Genomic DNA, 19,106 nt, shown 5'->3' with positions numbered 1-19,106 from the left:
GGGGGCAGGCTTTTCTATTCCATAGTTGAGTCTCCCTCTGTCTGACTTAAGGTTTGAGTGACCAGTCTCCTCCAGCTCCTGCCACACCCACTGCACCTGATAGAATTCCTACCTCAAACTGAGAATCAATCCTTTCTATCCTTGAGTTGCTTCTCCTTGTGTATTTTGTCTCAGCAATAAGGAATGTAACTAATAAAGACCTGAGTGGGAAAACAAAATTATATCATCACTGTAGTTTTTTTTGTTTTTTTTTTTTTAAAAATATGAAGAATGAAATTGCCTCTCTCTTTCTCTGAAAAATTTGAAACGTTACCCAGGGAGAAAGAAAGCCCTTTTCTTTTAATTAAAAATTGTCAAATCCATCTCTGTCCCATTACTTGCATGATATATGGCCTGTAAGGACTATAATACTTTTAAGGAGCAAACTTCATTCATATCGCAGTGGAAATTGGTCAGAGGGATTTGCTAAGAGGGAGGCTTAACTGTCTACATTCTCCTTGATGTAATATCTCACTGGTAGTGATTTAAATGTCTTTTTTTTCTTCAAGAAAATGTTGTGGAAAAAAATTAGTGTGATTCAATTTGGGTGTGGAGTAACGATTAGAAATGGGGTGCCTTTGCAGTTGAAGAATCTTCGTAACATTTTAATATTCTCCAAGGTTGTGAGAAAATCCCTCAAGTTTCCTTTAGTTCCTCAGAGTCTTTTAGAGAAAGATGCCTGCCATTCACCTAATCTGATGACCATGATTCTAATAATTATTGTTATGCATATGAAATCCGTAGCAGTGAATAAACTGGTTTACAGCTCCTAGCACTTTCTCTAAGATTCCAGGCGTGATACTCTGTATTCCACTCCACAAGAACTAGCTGTTCAGGTTTTGTATTCCTGGATGAACGTGTCATGTATGTTCATTGCTTATGCTTTGTTTGTATTTTTGCCTGCTTTGCCAGAGAGAGTTTATTCTCTGAGACCATTTCTTTCAGTGACAAGGAATCCAGCCAAACATAATTTGAGATTAAATGTTCGTCACATTGTAGAATGGCTTTAGATTTTGCTTTCCACTTAAGTTCACACTTGCCTTTTTCTCTTCCTTTTGCATAACATTCTCTATGTGCAACATTTGTGCCATGCAGTTTTTAACCTTTAATTGGAATACATTGAGTACCTGGAACCTTGCTTTCTAAGAAATAATATTGAAATAAGTAGATGATTTCATGGAATTACTGTAGAACCAAATGTATAGGTTTAGCCAAAGGATAAGGTAGTGGTTACTTGCATTTTTACATTAAAAAATATAAGTGATATCTGGCATTTAAGAGCCTTGCAAATGATCACTAGAATTTCCATTTCCTGAATGTTTATAGAGTCTAAGGAGATTTAGCTCTTGTGATTCAAATTAGCTTAGATATTCTACTCAAATAGCAAAATATGATAGCAATGTTTACGGAAGACCTGAGAGCATTCTTTTCCAGGGCCTTATATTGGATATATTTTATTTCATAAATATTCGACAAAATTAGAATGAGTCACATTTCTGCAGTCATTCTCGTTTTTCTCCATGGAAGCTTTTCCTCCACCTTGTATAACATGCGTTTCTCTGTGTGAATCCAAATAAATAAAAATACCCTTGTGCCATGCACAGGCAACAAAGCAGGGACAAATGCCTGTAGTGATGTAAGTAGGTTCCCTACAGTTGTCAGGGCAAATTTACATCTAGTGCTTCCAGGGGCAAAAAACTACTGTAATTACATGCTTGTTATAAAATCTTTAAATATGGAGAATAAATGACAACCACCCCCGTTTGCCATTTCTTTTGTTGGGCTATCTTTCTGAAATATGTATGCTATTTCTCTACAGTTTCCTCTTTGCTTGGTTTCGTGGAATTTAGCCCATGTTTACAGTCTTTCCTCCATAAAGAGAATTCTGTATTTCTGGCCCATGAGAATTAGGATGACGTAGGCCATTTGATTTGATAAATAAAATGAGAGTAGGAAAAACAATGACATGGGCCCTTCCTGAGCAGAAGCATTGAGATTTGTTGTGTACATTGCCTATCTCTGCAATGTCATAAGATCAATATGTCCCAGTCTGTGGTCTTGGTATGGGTCTCAGAGTAAAATATACCAGAGAAAGAGCTGTTAACCACGACAAGAAGGATACTGATGTCATCAAAGTGCACTTTTGTTTTGAAAGGCAGTCTGAACAACGTTTCTTAACCTTGACGGTGCTGACATTAGAGAGTACACAGGTCCTTTGTGCAGGCTTTGGAATCTGTCATCCTACGATGTCTAACAGCACCATCGCTCCCATTCTGTAGATGTCAACCTCTCCCGTCGGACCCACAAATGTCTCCTAGGGAACAAAAGCCATCCTCAATTAGAAACCACTAATCTCAGCCTAGTGGCTCTCAAAATGGGGTCCCAGAGCCAGCAGTGCTTGGGAACATATTGGAAAAGCAATGTCACGACCTTCTAAGACCTACTAAATGAAGAGTTGTGGGGCTGGTGCCTCAAAGTGGTGCTTTAATAAGTCCTTTTAGTGGTTCTTTAGAGAAACTGGAAAACCACTGGTTAAGCTGATTGGCACATAAACACCCTTTTGACAGGGGAGGGTATAATTATTGCTTTCATGTATACGTGCAGAAGTTCAGCTCTTTGACCTATAAAGTATTAGGGTTCCTTTCAGTGAGGCCTTGGGCTACATTACCGTATGTCAAGCAATATATGTGCAGCCTGAGTCATAGAAATATAACACTTCCACCCTAAGAACTGCATTATTGTCTCATAGTCCAAAAACACTTAGGTTTAATAAACTTGAAAGGAAGAAACAATTTTTTTTGTAACAAAATTGATTTTGAAGCATAATGATCAATTTCAGATATATATATATATATATATATAATTTAAACATATATTATGTAAGCACAACTTTTTAAAGTGTGAAATTAGTAATCAACATTCGCAATTAATGACTGGCTTGTTGATGACACCTTATTAATAACCTTTCTTTCCATCCAATTTATAACCTGGATTTAAGTATGGCATGCACTGAATGGGGCCATGGGATGGCATTCCCTTTTCAAATGAAGTTGTCATCAGTGGAAAGCAATAAGAATTTTATTGTGCTATTTTATATAGGTAGGGATAGGGCGTTTCTCCCACTTGAGAGTGGAAACTGTAACTGAAAGTGGAAATCACGATTTTATTTATCCTCTCTGAAGACAATGAAGACTATATGCAATTTCACTGATATACTTCACTGTCATAGTACAATACTTGATACACTATTTTCCCATGCCCCCTTTCAGTGTATAGTATTTGGGAACAGAAAATCTTCAAAAGTTCTTTTATTTTTCTTTAATAGCCTTTTGAATCATCCATGCTGTACGTGATTTCTGATATAACACATATTTGCTTTGTGAAAACAAAATGGCCTAAAACCTGGATTTCATCCTAATAGCATGGTGAACACACCCAGTATGAGACAAAAATAAAAAAATATCATTTAAGATTCCTATATTTAGCAAAATATGAACTATTAAGAGTTGATTATACTGTGATAAGTTTATGTGTGAGTTGACTTAAGAAACTGCTCGATATACAAAAAATCACAACGTACATTGTAATGTTCAAAAATCATAATGTACATGGTGGTATACAAAAGTAATAATGTGCATTGTGTATTTTTTTATATCTTTTTATTCTGCATGGGACTATAAACTTTGAGTTTGAGTAACTTACTTCAGTTAAGACCTTTTTCTTCCACGTTTTTGAAGGAAATAAGGAAGAAATCTTAATTTCATTATCATGGTAGGATTTTATTCATTATCTTCAGAATTTAAAGGGGTAAAACACCTTGAACTTGTTCTTCAGAAGATAGGATGAGGTCTTTCCCTTTAAAACATTACCTGCCAGAGGGGAGAGGGAGTCAGGCTCCAGTTTTCGGGTCCTTTACACTCTTGAATTTGATTTGTGCTTTGACAGCAAGAATGCCCACAGTCGGATGGCAGATCCGCCTGCTTCAGCTGCCTGCAGCTATAGCCATTCTCAGACTCAGGAAGAGCGTGCTGTGTAAGAGTGTGTGTGAGAGCGTGTGTGTTCCTGTGTAGGAGGCTGGGTTGGCTGAGAGTCATTGAGATGTGCAGAGAATCGGTCGTATAGCATCTCATTCAGGCTTGGCTCTGAAACCTGTGGCATTCTCGGTTGGCCAGCTGCTGCCGTGCCTCTGTTTTAATTTAGCAGGATGTTTGCTGCCATGGCAGCTAGCAGCATCCACTGCAGCAGCAAGGGAGAACCAGAGATCTGACGATGCAGGTGGAATACTAAAAGACGACAGAGGCTCAGTCAGGGCTGGGCTTACTGGCTTCATTTTTTGCTGTCCGTGGGCTCTGCTGCAGGAGCCGCACTGTGTCAGCTCGTTAGAGTAAAGGTTTCGCAGAGCTCAATCAGCGGAAAGGCTGGTGAGAAGCAAGGCTGTGGGGCGGGAACGAGAGACACCCTGCTTGGCTTCCACCTTGCATTTCGGAACACAGAAGCAATAGAGGGAAATGCGGACGCACCATCCTGCTGAGACATACGATTGGATGAAGACAGGCAAACATAGTTGGCTTCCTGGGTGACTTTTTTTCAGCTGGAGCAGAGTCTTTCGTGAACTCTTTTTTGGCTTAAGACATAATTTACGCAAAATGTTTTGTAAGTACTGCGGATCGGTGAAACGATGTGGCAAGCTCAATTGTGGGAAAGTGATTGTGTCTACCCTGTCTCGACAATGTCCTGTGAATGTCTGAGCCCGAGCTTTTGTTGAAGTGCACGTGCTAATTAAAACCAAAAAGGGACAGTTACAATTGTGGTGTAAAGAGACAATATGAAGTCCGACTGAGAAGAAGGAGGCGTTAGAACCATGCAGCAGGCAGCTGGGCTTTCTGTGTTTTGCGGCAAAGAAGTGAAGAAAAAGGGAGCTTGCCTTCAGAAACAAAAGTCTTTGACCAACCTTTCCCTCTCCAGTGAGGGGGAGAGGAGACCTACTGTGCGCATCTCCAACTGGTTTGGAAACGCTGCCAAGGCTAGCCAGAGAGAATCCAACTATGCAGAAAGAAGGTGTCTCTCAAGGTTTCTGTCTAGGTCTGTGCAGTCACTGTATCACGGCAGCGGCTCGGGATCCTGGAGCCTGCCCGCAGGAGGCAGCCAGTCCTGTGCTGATGACCTAGAGGACTGGCCTGCGAGAAGAGGCTTGGAGGGCGAAAGTGATGAAGACAGCAAGTCCGAGGATGAGAACGGGTCCTCCAAGCCAAGCAGTACAAGCCGAAGTTGGGCTGAAGAGGAGGGAGAAAGCTGCCTACGCGAAGGGACGGCTCACCTGGATGAGGACGTGATTCTCACCATGCTGGGCGATCTGGAGCAGGCACTTTATAGTGACTTACTAGGTGAGTCCAGGTTGCCAAGGGCAGGACTCGTGGCAGTCATTTACCTTTCATTTTCCAACTATATATATATACATATATATATATATACATATATATACGTATATATACGTATATATATAAAATTCTAATTTCATCTTCCTCGAAATTATTTTCCTTGTAAAGCTGAACTGTGAATCCCAGTTTTGAAATTTAGCTGGGCAAACTATGTAGCCTCAGTTTGGGATATCACTTGGCCTGGGTGTCTAGGATATCCTAAACGGAGGAATGCTTTTACTTAGTCTTTTGTGGACACTTGGTTAACGTCCCTCAAGGTGACCTTACCCTTCACGTGTAATGAAGATGGAATGGTCTCCGGGGTAAATTTCTGTATGGTTTCATTTGCTGTCTTGGAGTTCCCTATATAGATGGCTGCTCCCCTTTGATGTTTCAAGCCCCTTGCAGGCAGAGGCCTGTGCTCTCTTGCCTAGCCTTGATTTCCTGCCTTCTGCCATCCTTTCTTTCCTCCTTCCTGTATCTGGGAACAGCTGCTCCTCTATATGTATAACTATAACACATAGTTATGCTACATCTGAGCTATGGAAAGAGCTGCTAAGCGTTTTCACAATCTTTTAAATGACAACATTCTGTTGTAACTTGTGACATCATTTTTAACTAGATGGGTGGAAAGGGTTTTTGTGGGTGAAACTTTAAATGTCGACCCTGCCACTTCCCTAACACATGTACCTGAAGAAGTGCGGACATATAATCTTTCTACATTCAATTTTCCACTGTCACATTTTTTTTTGCTTCATATAGTTGCCTCGGAATCTCTAAATGTTAAGCCACAGGGCACATGGTATCTCGTGTCAGTGTGGGCTTTCCAAAAGGACTTTGTATAGCGTTCTGTAAGTTCAAGAGCACTGCCCCCCTTGTCCACTGTTCCCTTTGTTTCCCATACACAGATGGAGCTAAGTACGGATTTGTTTCCATTCTCTATGTGAACGTCCGGTGACAAGGTGTTTTATGAGGTTGTCTGGGATGTTTCAGGGAACAGCTTTGGAATGAGAAGGCTTAGAGAGGCAGCCAAGGCAAATACGGCTCTATTTTGCATGTCAGTTTGGCTCGGGAAGAGTAATGATCACACAGTTTCGAGAACAGTGATTTCTGAATGTGAGTCCAGCAGGTTCTCAGGCACCAGAGATTTAGTTCCACAGCATTCTATGACCTGGGTGATGAGCTGTTTCTCATAGAGGAAGCTCTGCATGGTATGAAGATGAGAGGAAGTCTTGATCCATATGTCTTTTCCCCATTTTTTCCTATCTCTTTTTGATCCCCTGGAACTGTAGAGTCAAACGGTATTCGTCCCTGGCTCATAAAATTGCAGCATTTGTCTTGTTCTAAGTACCTTTCATGTTAGCATTTTCAACCATGTGAGCAGAGTGTGGTCCCCAGGCAGGGTTTGGAGGTTGCTGTGTTAAATGACTGTAAGATGTGGTTGGGTATAAGGATGAAACCACGCCCATTGTGCAGAAATAACCTAGATTATTACTGTAACAGGATAGCCTCCCAAAAGAAGAGTGTTTGCCAGGTATTTGAACTGAGATCTTGCTTATCATATCCACGTGTCTATTCTCCATAAAGGTTTCTCCTTCTACCCACCAGTGCCAGCATTCAAAAATGCAAGTAAGAAGTAAGGGGAAGGACACTGTCAAGTAGTTCTGATATATTTCCATATGTTCATACCTCCATATCGAGCATGAGAAGGAAATTTCCTAAGTTGTGATGCTTTAACTTTGTAGAATTTCTACTGTCTTATTGACTAGGATCTGCTTATGACTCAAAATGGCCTAGGTTAGCTTGGCCAAAGTTTTATGAGTTCAATATTCTTACTATTGAGTATCCTAATAAATTATACCGGCTAGGATCTATGCTACACATATTTATACCACAATGTCCCAATGCTGCTATCTTACCATTGACCATCTTTTTCTATACCTATCACATATCAAGATCATAAGGATGAGTTTAAATTTTTTATATGAAAATCATGGATGGGGGACATCCACAAAAAAGGGTTACTATTCAAAATGAGAAAAACTTTCAATGGCAAAGTGTGCAGAGGGAATTCTGTAATGGATCCAGTTAAATAAATCAGGTTTCACACATATATAATTTGATTTCTATTAAAAGATGGTAGTGTGACAATGTTAATTATAATATGTATAATTAAAGCATATATAGTAAAAGCAGACCATCTGAATTAAATTCTCTATTATGCACTAGTTGTGAAGCAGAGACACTATTCTGGAAGCTGTTGGAAAACCCTTTGCACCAGTGTTAAAAATTCAAGTGGATTAGAGAATACACAATTTGAAAAAAGGTGTTGAAGTCTCTACCACTGGATTAGCAAAAATAAGAAACATCTTTTGAGAATAATGGTTGAGTTTTAGATTATGCAGATGGGAAAAAAGGAATACTTCTATTTAAGTAAATCTCTTGTGTGCATCATTCCCATAACTTTTCTTTATTTGCTAAGCATAGATAGATAGATAGATAGATAGATAGATAGATAGATAGATAGAAAAATAGATAGAAAGATAAATAGATAGATTCTTTGATTTGGTTCCTCCCAACCCCCACAGAGCCTTACTACATCATCTGAACACTGCTTTGAAAGACATTCCAGACTGCGATCATTCCTTAGGGGATTACAAATGCACTTAGTTTTTTCTCTTGCCTTTTGTGGGTCACTGAAATTATTTACTGAAATACATTTAGCTCTGGTTATTATCCTTCATAGAGTGAATAAGGCAGCAAAGATGGTTTGCTCTGTAAGTGTTGGGGGCAGAGATCTGTCTGTTTGATTACCATGGGTGGCATAGTGTCATGTGTGAATGTCCTTAGGAGAAAAATCAAAGAAAGAAGGAAGAGGGACTCTATAGCTTTAACATTTGAGGGAAACTGCATAGCCAAGTCCAGATTTTAATAGAAGTGTCCATAGATTAAACACTCCACTTAGGTTACCAAAAGGAAATAGATACAAAAAATAATTCAGTGAAGCAAAATGTTTATGGTTGTTGTTCTTAAAAGTATTATTTAAAATGTATGGAGAATAGTTCAAATATCAATTCCAATGTGGTGATATGAAAAATTGTTAAGACACAGCCTGGTTGCAGGTGGGCCAGGGACAGGCAGCATACAGTGATGCAGCCCATGAGTATAGTCCAGGTCAGTGCTTCGCATTTCCCGCCCCCTTCCCCCCGACCCGACACCCCCATCCCCGTCCCCCTGTGGAAAGGGTCTCTACTTCCTGGCTCTTATAGTCTCTAGTGGAACTTCATCTTTAAATTTCCTCACCATCTCCCTCTGCCCCCCTCTCTACCTCTGCCTCCTGCGATTGATTGTTTACATGAGAGAATGTCCTGGGTGGGAGACAGGATGGGGGAGGGGAAAAGGGGAACAGGATCAGGCATGGTGGGGGGTTGTGTTGAGACAGGAGAGAAGCCCCGGGGGCTAGCAGAGTGAATGGAAATATGTAACCCTTTGGGAGGGGGTGTTGGGGGATCCTCTTGAATGTACCAGAAACCTGGAAAATGCCCAACTGTGGGGAGAGTCTGCAGCCAGTAGAAAGACAGGGCCTCAAGGGATAGGGATGCCATCCCACAGTCAGAAATTCTGACCCAGAATTGTTCCTACCTAAAAGAACTTTTGGGACAAAAATGGAGAAGAAACTGAGGGAAAGGAGGTCCAGTGTCAGGCCCAACTTGGGATTCATCTCAAGGCGACGCTCTAAGGCCTGACACTATTACTGATGTTTTAGTGTGCTTACAGACAGGAGCAGAGCATGGCTGTCCTCTGAGAGGCCCAACAAGCAGCTGACTGAGCAGACACAGATACTTATACCCAACCAATGGACTGAAATCAGGGACCCTGTGGTTGAATTAGGGAAAGGCTAGAAGAAGCTGAGGAGAAGGGCCACCCAATAGGAAGACCAGCAGTCTCAACTAACCTGAACCCCTGAAATCTCTCAGACACTGAGCCAACAACCAGGCAGCATACACTAGCTGGTCCAGACCTCCTCCCCAACACCATATATACAGCAGAAGGCTGCCTGGTATGGCCTCCAGGGAGAGGCGAAGCCTGGTCAGGGACAGGGGACATCCTCAGGGAGACAGGGGAGGAGGAATGGGATGAGTAACTGTGGAAGGTGGGACCTGGAGGAGGGCAATGACTGGCTGGACTATTAAAAAAATTAACAGTAGTAATAATAATAATAATAATAATAATAATAATAATAATAATAACACCTCTCCAAACTCAAAAATAAACAAAAAACCAAAAAAAGAAAAACCATTAAAAAAAAACCCAAATAACAACAGCAAAATAAATAAATAAAACCACCACAACAAAAAATGTCCTCATCATTTTATACCATTCTGTTGTTTCTGCCTTTCATTTGGTCAATGCTATATTCTTCTGCCACTCTTTAAAATTTTCTGCGCAAGCCTTCTTTTTATTCCCCAACATTGTAGCAGAGAACTTGGAAATTGAAATGGAGCATCTCAGGAGCTGTTTCCCATGGACTGTGTCCTATTATTGAGAATCACGCCTGCTGTTTGCAGAGACGATGTGGTTGGGACCTTGGAGCTTAGAAATGGTCCTAGTTTCTGAGGAAGTTAACCTACGGGATAAGAGATGACATGGTTTGGATTCATGTGGAGAAGTTTATGCCACAAGACTGCCATTCCATCTTATATTTTTTCCACTTGTTCAACTATGTTTCTTTTAATGAAGTGATCCAATACAGCCTCAATCTGAAATAATAATGTAACAAACATTTATAAACGAGTAGGAACAAGGTTGAGGGCTGGGCTAGACTAGTGGCTGTGTGGACCAACATCCATGCTGAGTGGTAATGAACAAAGCAGTAATGTTTGTCTAAGACAGATGGTGGAGGGACCGTCAGTCTTGGTCTGTGAGTGGTGTTGTGAAAGACTTTTCTTCAGTTACTTTCAGAGCTGCTGGATCCACTGAGTGGGTCTTACAAGAAAGAGATGTGGTTCATTCCCTAAAACTATTTTCATCATTAGTCCTGCCACAAATGATGGTAGAAGAGAGGTGTGGAGTTTCCAGGGTGAAGATGGAGGTGAGGTAGGGTGAATGCCCCTTGTGAGAGTGAGATGTAGCTCAGTTCCACATAGGGCTTTCGATATGCACCTCTGCCCAAACCACTCTAAACTATATTTACAGAGACTAAATGGACATGTGACTTTATTTCTGAATTCTGGTCTGATTACTAAGGAAGTATTCTAATGAAGAATACTAAGTATATTAGTAAAATATTCTAGCACAGGGAATGTTAAAGGAAGTATATGTATATGCATTTGGCCTATCTGCGTAATGATTTCCATAATGCCATTTAATACATTGATATAAGCTTCCTGCTTCTTGTCTCTTTCCACTTTCTTTTGAGTTTTCTGCCAAACTCTCCCATCCTTTGCTTCTGCACTGTTCTCTCCTTTGTTGGCCCCTCTCAATCCATTTATCCCACTGTTTCCCTTCTTTACTCTCTCTGTTCCTTCTCTCCTCTTTAAAAACTCACACAATATATTCTGATCATGGTTCTTACTCCCCTGCCTCCTCTCAGAAAAATCCTAGAATCTCCCCACCCATACAACTCCATTCTTTAGCCATCAGTAAGATTCAAGTCAAACCCACTTTTAAATTTCATCCTGTCCCAAGTCAGACTGGTCAAGATCCACAATAAAACCAGTGACCACCCATGCTGACTAGAATGTGGGGGAAACTCTCCCATTGCTGGTGGGAGAACAAAACTTGTGTAGCCACTAAGGAAAGCCTTACGATACTTCCTTGGGAAGCTGGAAATAGATCGTCAACATCCAACTCTACCACTCTTGGACATCTATCCAAAGGAGTCTACCTCCTTTCTTTCTATCTCTCTTCTTCACTTCACCTTTTTTGTGTGCTCCCTTTTTATATTTTTCTTAAGTCCCTATTCCCCTTAACCTACTCTCCTTCCTCTGCCAACCCTATGTTATTCCTCTGTCAGGACTCACCAGCTTCAAATGGGATGGGTTGGGAAGTATAACACAGCTATAGACATTGTTTAATGAAAGTTTGCACACAAAAGATGGGTGTTCATGTGCAATGCCTGCCATTATCCCATTATCACACTCTCAGAACTACCTGTTTCATGGCTATTAGCAAGGTGTGCTTGGGTTTAGGTATTTATATCTCTGGTTAAACTGTGATCTCACTGTGTGGATGTTTACATTTCCTGTGCAAAATATGGAGGTAATTAAAAATAAAGCTATCCAGTTTTTGAGACTCTCATTCCCTGAGTCTAAAGAAATTCAGGAAAGAATTTATGAGAAAAGCCCTCTCAGCACTTTTTACTGTCGAACGTTTATCGCTAAATAAGGAAGGTCATCTCAGCTACTTTGAATGTGCTTGGAAAAGGATAATTGTTGAGGTAAGCAGATCCAAGCTATTTCAAATTTTAAAATCAAGCCGGTCCAGTGGCAACAAGTACTGTACACTCTATTTCTAAATGTCTCAAATATTATAATGACTGTGGTGATAAATAGACTCATGAGTATTATTGTGTGTGTACTGATTCCGAATTTTTATTTGTGATATTAAATGTGTTGCTATTGTAAAAAGAACAACTTTCAGATGACAGGAGTCACCTGCAATTCCCTTCTGCTCTTTTTGCTTTGACATACAGGGGGTTTATACTGTTCATCTGTGTAAACAATTGTCTTTGCACAGAGACCATGCAGTGAATAGTTTCATATCTCACTTCCAGGTGAAGACCCTGAAGCCCGGAGAATGCGCACAGTCAAGAACATAGCAGATCTGAGGCAGAACTTGGAAGAGACGATGTCCAGTCTTCGAGGGACCCAGATAAGTCACAGGTACTCACGGTTCTGCCCATCATTGGAGGGATAAAGAAAACTGACATCTAATCCTCTTACAATGATTGAGAAGAAACTTAATACTGTTTCCTATTGTCTTCTATTTCTACATGACAATCGTTATCAATACTCCTTAAGCTGAGGGCTGTCTGGTATTTTGTTTTTCTTTCCATCTTGTCTTCTATAGAACTTTCTTGTTATGCTGAGTTAACTGGTTAACTATGACCTTTTCTAGTGAAATAGTTCTATGTCTTCCACACCATGGAAGGAGCTGGCAGGGATCCATGCAAGCATATCCACTGCTAACTGGCTGCCTTGGTCTGAGGAACTGAATATGGGTGGAATTCAGTGTTTTGCTTTCTTTAGAGTCAAACATTACTCAGGTAATTTATTACATTGGTGGCCTTTCCTTTGAAAGCAACCACTTCCAGAAACTGTGACTTCCCACATTTGGATAGCTGCAGAGTTGCTTGAGAGCATAAAATTAATTTGTGTGCTGTTCACATTCATGAAACTGATGAGCTTCTAGCCATCAGCATGCAACCCTAGTCTTTCCTGTGGTATCACATCTTGGTCTGTTCTTGGGGAACCAGAGTATATTTATGTCTCCATTTTTTTTTTGACAGCACCCTGGAGACAACCTTTGATACGACTGTGACAACTGAAGTGAATGGAAGGGCCATCCCCAACCTGACAAGCCGACCTACCCCAATGACCTGGAGACTGGGTCAGGCGTGTCCTCGTCTACAGGCTGGAGATGCCCCCTCCATGGGCGCTGGATATTCTCGAAGTGGCACCAGCCGGTTCATCCACACGGACCCCTCCAGGTTTATGTATACAACACCTCTCCGCAGAGCTGCAGTCTCCCGTCTGGGAAACATGTCACAAATAGACATGAGCGAGAAAGCAAGCAGTGACCTGGATGTGTCTTCTGAAGTAGATGTTGGAGGATACATGAGTGATGGTGATATCCTCGGGAAGAGTCTGAGGGCAGATGATATCAACAGTGGGTAAGCCCCTGAGCAGAGCTGCATTGTTGGGGTAGGAGGGACATGTGAGTCTGTTGTACGTTCCAAGGTATTCCAGGGTCACTTAAGACCATCGTAAAACACAAGTATTCACGATTTAACAGTAGCAAAATTGCAGTTATGAAGAAGCAATGAAAATAATTTTATGGTTGGGGGATTACAGCATTAGGAAGGTTGAAAATCATTGGTCTAAAGAAATACATGTGGCCTGTATTTTTCATGGTAGTCTTCTATGTTCCTAAGTAACAGATTTTATAATTACTAAGAGTGTGGGAAGAAGACAGGAGGAGATTTTCTGAGTTTCTGTTTCTGGTCTGGCTGTCTCTAACAGCTTAATTGGTGACATGGTTTAATCAGGAACATATAATTTAAATTGCAGAGAAAATCAGAGTTGAAGGATTTTTTTAAAGTTTTTAATACACTTTATTCATTTATGTTTTGTGTGTGTGTGTGTGTGTGTGTGTGTGTGTGTATACAATGGTGAATATGTGGAGTTGAGAAGACAACTTAGCAGCCATCATATATGTCCTTCCACCATGGGGCAGTCATCATATATGTCCTTCCACCATGGGGTACTAGGGCTATAACTCAGATCTTCAGCTTTGGCAATGGATTTAATTATCTCCAAATCATCTCTTCAGCCCCAGAGTTGAAAGTTTAGATTGATTGATTGATTATCTGTTGGTGGTTTCAGACTTTAGAATATTATAGTCTTTTTTCTTTTTGTTATTAAATTCCATGTATATATGCATATATATATATGAATATTTTCATATGGTGTTTACAATTAATCCTGGGTTGGCAAGATGCCTCAGCAGGCAAAAATCACTTTCTGCCATGCTTTGATGATCTGAGTTCAATGCCTGATGTCTAGGTAGAGGACAGAATAGACTCCTGTAAGTTAACCTGTGATCACCACACATATGCTATGAAATGTGCACACACATACATGCACAGCAACAGAGAGAATGAATAAATATAATAAAAGAAACATGACTCTTGTAATCACTGTTGTAATCGCATGCTATTTTCACCTCTTCCTATTATCTACTAACCTTCCATCAAAGTGATCCCTTTCTTGCTTCCATATTTCTTTTTGCCTCTATCCCCTTTTTTAGTTAGTTTTTTTATCTAGCCCCAGATTACCCAGCACTGGCCTTGACCTCATGACAATGTCTCTCCCTTTGCTTCCTGAGCTCTAGGATTGAAGGTATGCACCAAAGACCAAACTTAGGATCCCCCTCACATCCCTTTTGAAGAGGAAGCAAAGAGTTTCCTAACCCCAAGCCCAGATTCTAAGTCTCAAAAGCTTGCCTCTCTCAACTCACTTCTATGAGTTGGTCCTCACCTGGTTGTACAGTCTCCCAAAATAGCACCAAGCACAGAGAAGAAGCATTTGGAACCAAGCACGAACCTTGGGATACAGCCTAGAGTCTAAGCATACAACATTAGTGTAAAATGCTTATTCTGGTATTGGCAGAATAATTGAAGAGCAGTTTACATCCAAAAACCAAAGGACCTACACAGTACAATGCATAGGTAACTTCACATGCTCTACATAGCCCAGAGATCAGAGTAAAGAGGAAGTGTTAAACCCAGATATGATACTGAGAAGGCTGAATAAAAGAGATTGCCAACAGATTATTTTCATAACCAGAGGGACATTGGATTGTGTGGCATTTGATAGCATTTCCCTTGACTGATAAGCAGAGAAGGAGAACATTTAAATGTGAGAAGTAAGAAATAGAGCTATTGTGGCCTGTCTTAAGGTCACGATGCAAAGAAGTTGAGCTGTATACTATGTTCAGGAGAAACCACTGCGCAGAGGCTATGAATATAAATAAGATGTGGAAGTGTTGATTATCGTGCAGAGACTACTTTAGGGAAATCAGGTGAGTGAAGTGAGAACCCCGGAGTTAGATTTCTGAAACTATTGTAAGGGCTCAGGCTCACAGTCATGTGAAGTATGGCGGTGTCATCGGTAGTGATAAGGACTAGAAAGTGTTGGAAGGCACTGATGAAAATAGAAGACTCTGATGAACTATTCCTAGGGGAACATGAAAGGTGAAGAACCAAAGGAACCCTACTTGCCTATGCTATACACACAGGAAACAGAGGGGTATACCATTAGAGAAAATTGAGTGGAGAGAGCGGAGTGTAGAGTTTGAAACACGGGTTAGATATGCATGAGAATACAACGTTTCTAGAGAATGGAAAATGGTCTTGGGGTAAAAGTAGCATGCAGGTATCCCATCTCAATGGAGAATACTAGAAGTTGTGGGCTTGAACCCTAGATGGAAAAGAATTCAGAGGGAAGAAATGTAGTTAGTTATATTGTGACTGGGTGTTTATACATATCTATATTGATATGGATGCATAGGAATGTACATGTGCGTGTGTCTATTACAAAGTTCCTGCTGAGTTTGTCATATGTGATGAAGAGCATTCTGGGCACTGGAAATGCACAGTCATGAACAACAGAGACACAATGCCTGACCACATGGAACTCACATGCTAGTATTTTTTTGCATTTACATAAGTATTCATTTTTTCAATGAATTTATAGTATATATATACATACACACACACACACACACACATTTCTGCATATGATGGATATTATAAGCACCCATCCCACAGGGCCAGACTTCTTATTATATTAATTAACACTTACTTATGCTCAGAGAAATCTAAAACTTTCATGAAAAGCTGTCCTAATGTTTTCATTCCCTTTACCTATTTATTTTATGTGTGAGCATATGGGCACGTCTGCAGGTAAACACATGCCCTGGTTGCACATGTAGAGGTAGGAGGACAACTTAGAGGAGTAAGCGTCTGTCCTACCACCAAAGTGAGTCCTGGGAATCCAGCTCAGACTTGTTCCCAGGCTTAGCTGCAGACGCGTTTATCCACCATTTCCTCTTGCTGGCTCTTTCCCTCATGGCTTCACTCTTCACATGGGGAATGTAAACCATAGTCATTTAGAGAATTAGAAGTTTGATAATTCTGCTCTTCCCTAATCAGGTTTCCAGCATGACGCTAACCATTATCATTCATCAGGCAACTAGCAAAGCATATGGGAAAAAATACAATGGGAGAATATTTAGCCAGGCCTGAAAGGTTTGCAATTGACTTCTGCTTACACTCATGGCCACAGCTCCCTGAAAGAGGCAAGAAAGCCTGGCTCAGCTGTGTGCCTTTGGAGGAAAAGGAAACTAATTCGATGAGAGCTGGCTGCCCCTCTACTGCGCTGTCTACCCAGGGAAAAGCAATGTTTTTAGATCCTGTGTCCTACTTGACTTGTTTCATTTTTCATTCAGAGCCGGATTCAGACTTCTGGTCTCTCTCGTTTCATCTCTGCCAGTCTTTCTTAGGAAGTCTATTATATGTGGATCTGCGATCTACATGTTTCATGTTTAAGATTTGTACCAAAAATTCACTGGGAGATAGTGAGTATTTTGCTCTTTCCTCTAATAGCTGAGAAGAGCTCAAAACCCCTTTCCCACAGTGGGTTAGAGGAGACTGACTTTAAAGCCTTGCAGTGTTGTTCTCTCGGCCCTTATGTGAGATGCGGTCGGTCCTAACTAGAGTTGGATTGGAGGGCATTGTGTGGAGGACCACTTACCACAGTATGTAGTATGCCACTCTTAATATCTCAATGTAGAATTGAAATGTGGACAGAAGAGAAGGTCAGAGATATCCCAAGAACGTTTTAACTTGATATTACTTACTTTAAATGGTATGAAAACTATTGCTACATTTTGTCCAAAAGGAATCACAAATCCCCTTGTTCTTCACAAATTTTCAAGGATGTTTTGCTGATTAATGGAACAAAAGCTTAACAGGCACAATGAAAAGAAAATGTTTAATTTAGCTTTTTTTTGTAACACCACAAGGAATGTCATGAGGTCAGGCAAATGAGAATGACATTGCGTTTTCTTGTGTACTCTGGATAGAAATGATAAACTTACTTAGTTGGCATTCTCAGAACTCAGATTTTCTTGAAGCATGCAGAGGCTTATCTCAGACTTCTCCTTTTGAAATTACTTCACACCCTTGAGACTCTGAAGCCGTCAGTAATTAGGAATTAGTCAGAGGAAGGGACTCTTGCTCATAATGAGTTGAAAGGGTACATCTATGAAGCCAAAAAGGAGAAATTGAGAAAAAAGTTACATATTTCAGCTGAGTGGAAAGTTATCTTTGGATGCATAGTCATAAATAGTTATATGCGTGTGACTGAAAGTTAAAATTGTAATTGAGTCATTTGACCCAAAATGAAAAAAAATTATGAATTCTGAGGGACAAAAATTGAAAATATGAAATGAAATAAACTTTAGTCTTGCTACATTTCTCCTTCAAATCTCCTAAAAACTTAGGGTGATTGACATGGATACAGCCACTGAAAGGCACTAGAACCTGAGTGTGTCATTCTTGTGAACACACATGTCCCCAACATTGACTCACCAGTTTCATCTCTAAAATACTAGCCATTTTGTGTCACTATAGAAACATTCATAAAACAAATAGCTATGAAGTAGGCTTCAGTCACACAATGCTATTCCATGACAGGCAGTGATCTTCACACACACACACGCGCACACACACACACACACACACACACACACACACCCCACATACAAATGTGAATACACTTGTATATCTATATCCACATCGTCTACATCATAAACATAGTCTACATCACATATCTCATAATGTATCATACACATCATATCATGTATATTATATACACCATATATATAATATCATATACACATCATATAATCATATCATGTACATTATATACATCATATACATCATATATATCACATACCTCATAGCACATCATACACATCATATCATATACATTATACACATCATATACATCATTTCATATACACATCTTACACACATATCATATACATTATATACATCATATACATCATATATATCACATACCTTATAACACATCATACACATATCATATACATTATACATGTCATGTACATTATACATATCAGATACCTCACATACATCATAGACATCACGTACCTCATACATACCATATACATCATATCATCATGTACATTATACACATCATATGTATCATATATATCACATACCTCATATACATCATATACATCATCTATATCACATATCTCATACATATCATATACACCATATGCATATATAAACATATACATAGATATCATATACATATATACATACACATATAAGTAAACACATACATAGGCACATACATCATAGACATATTTGTGTGTGTGTTATTATTACCATTGCTATCTCAACATAACCAGAGGTAGGCTTACCATTGCTGTCATTTTAGTTTGCAGCTGACACAGCTCGATCATAGATAATTGAAATGCTTTCAGAGCCAACGCAACTAGTCCATAGCAGCACTATGGATAGAGAACTGAGTTTAACAGTGTAGAAAGAAAAGGAGAAAATCTTAGAAACCAACTCCAAGATTTTTAAAGCAACTAAAAGCTAGAGATAGTGGATCATACCTGTAATCTGGCACTCAGGTACCTGAGGCAGGAGTATTGCTGTGAGATAGAGATTACACTGGATTACATTATGAGTTCTAGTTCAGGAGGAGATGCAGAATGAGACCCTGTCAATCAATCAATCAATCGATCGATTGATCAATCGATCAATCATCAAATAGACAAACAAGCAAACTATGCGTATTTAACCTATACAATAATGCCAAACAGTAT

The 19,106-nt window shown here is 40.0% G+C and overlaps 1 protein-coding gene across 1 annotated transcript in view; it reads left to right on the top strand.

The window, feature by feature from the left end:
• The window catches only part of Nav3 (neuron navigator 3), a 528,911-nt gene that overhangs the window by 374,750 nt on the left and 135,055 nt on the right, over window positions 1–19,106 (top strand). The window contains exons 10-11 of the mRNA XM_032912252.1: window positions 12,232–12,340; window positions 12,967–13,350. Of these exons, the coding sequence (XP_032768143.1) occupies window positions 12,232–12,340; window positions 12,967–13,350 (493 nt within the window). The remainder of the gene's footprint in view (window positions 1–12,231; window positions 12,341–12,966; window positions 13,351–19,106) is intronic.

The sequence above is a fragment of the Rattus rattus genome, chromosome 1, assembly GCF_011064425.1.
Source record: "Rattus rattus isolate New Zealand chromosome 1, Rrattus_CSIRO_v1, whole genome shotgun sequence".
Classification (NCBI taxonomy): Eukaryota; Metazoa; Chordata; class Mammalia; order Rodentia; family Muridae; genus Rattus; species Rattus rattus.
The sequence above is the reverse complement of the archived record's forward strand: the minus strand, read 5'-3'. Positions and strand labels throughout refer to the sequence as shown.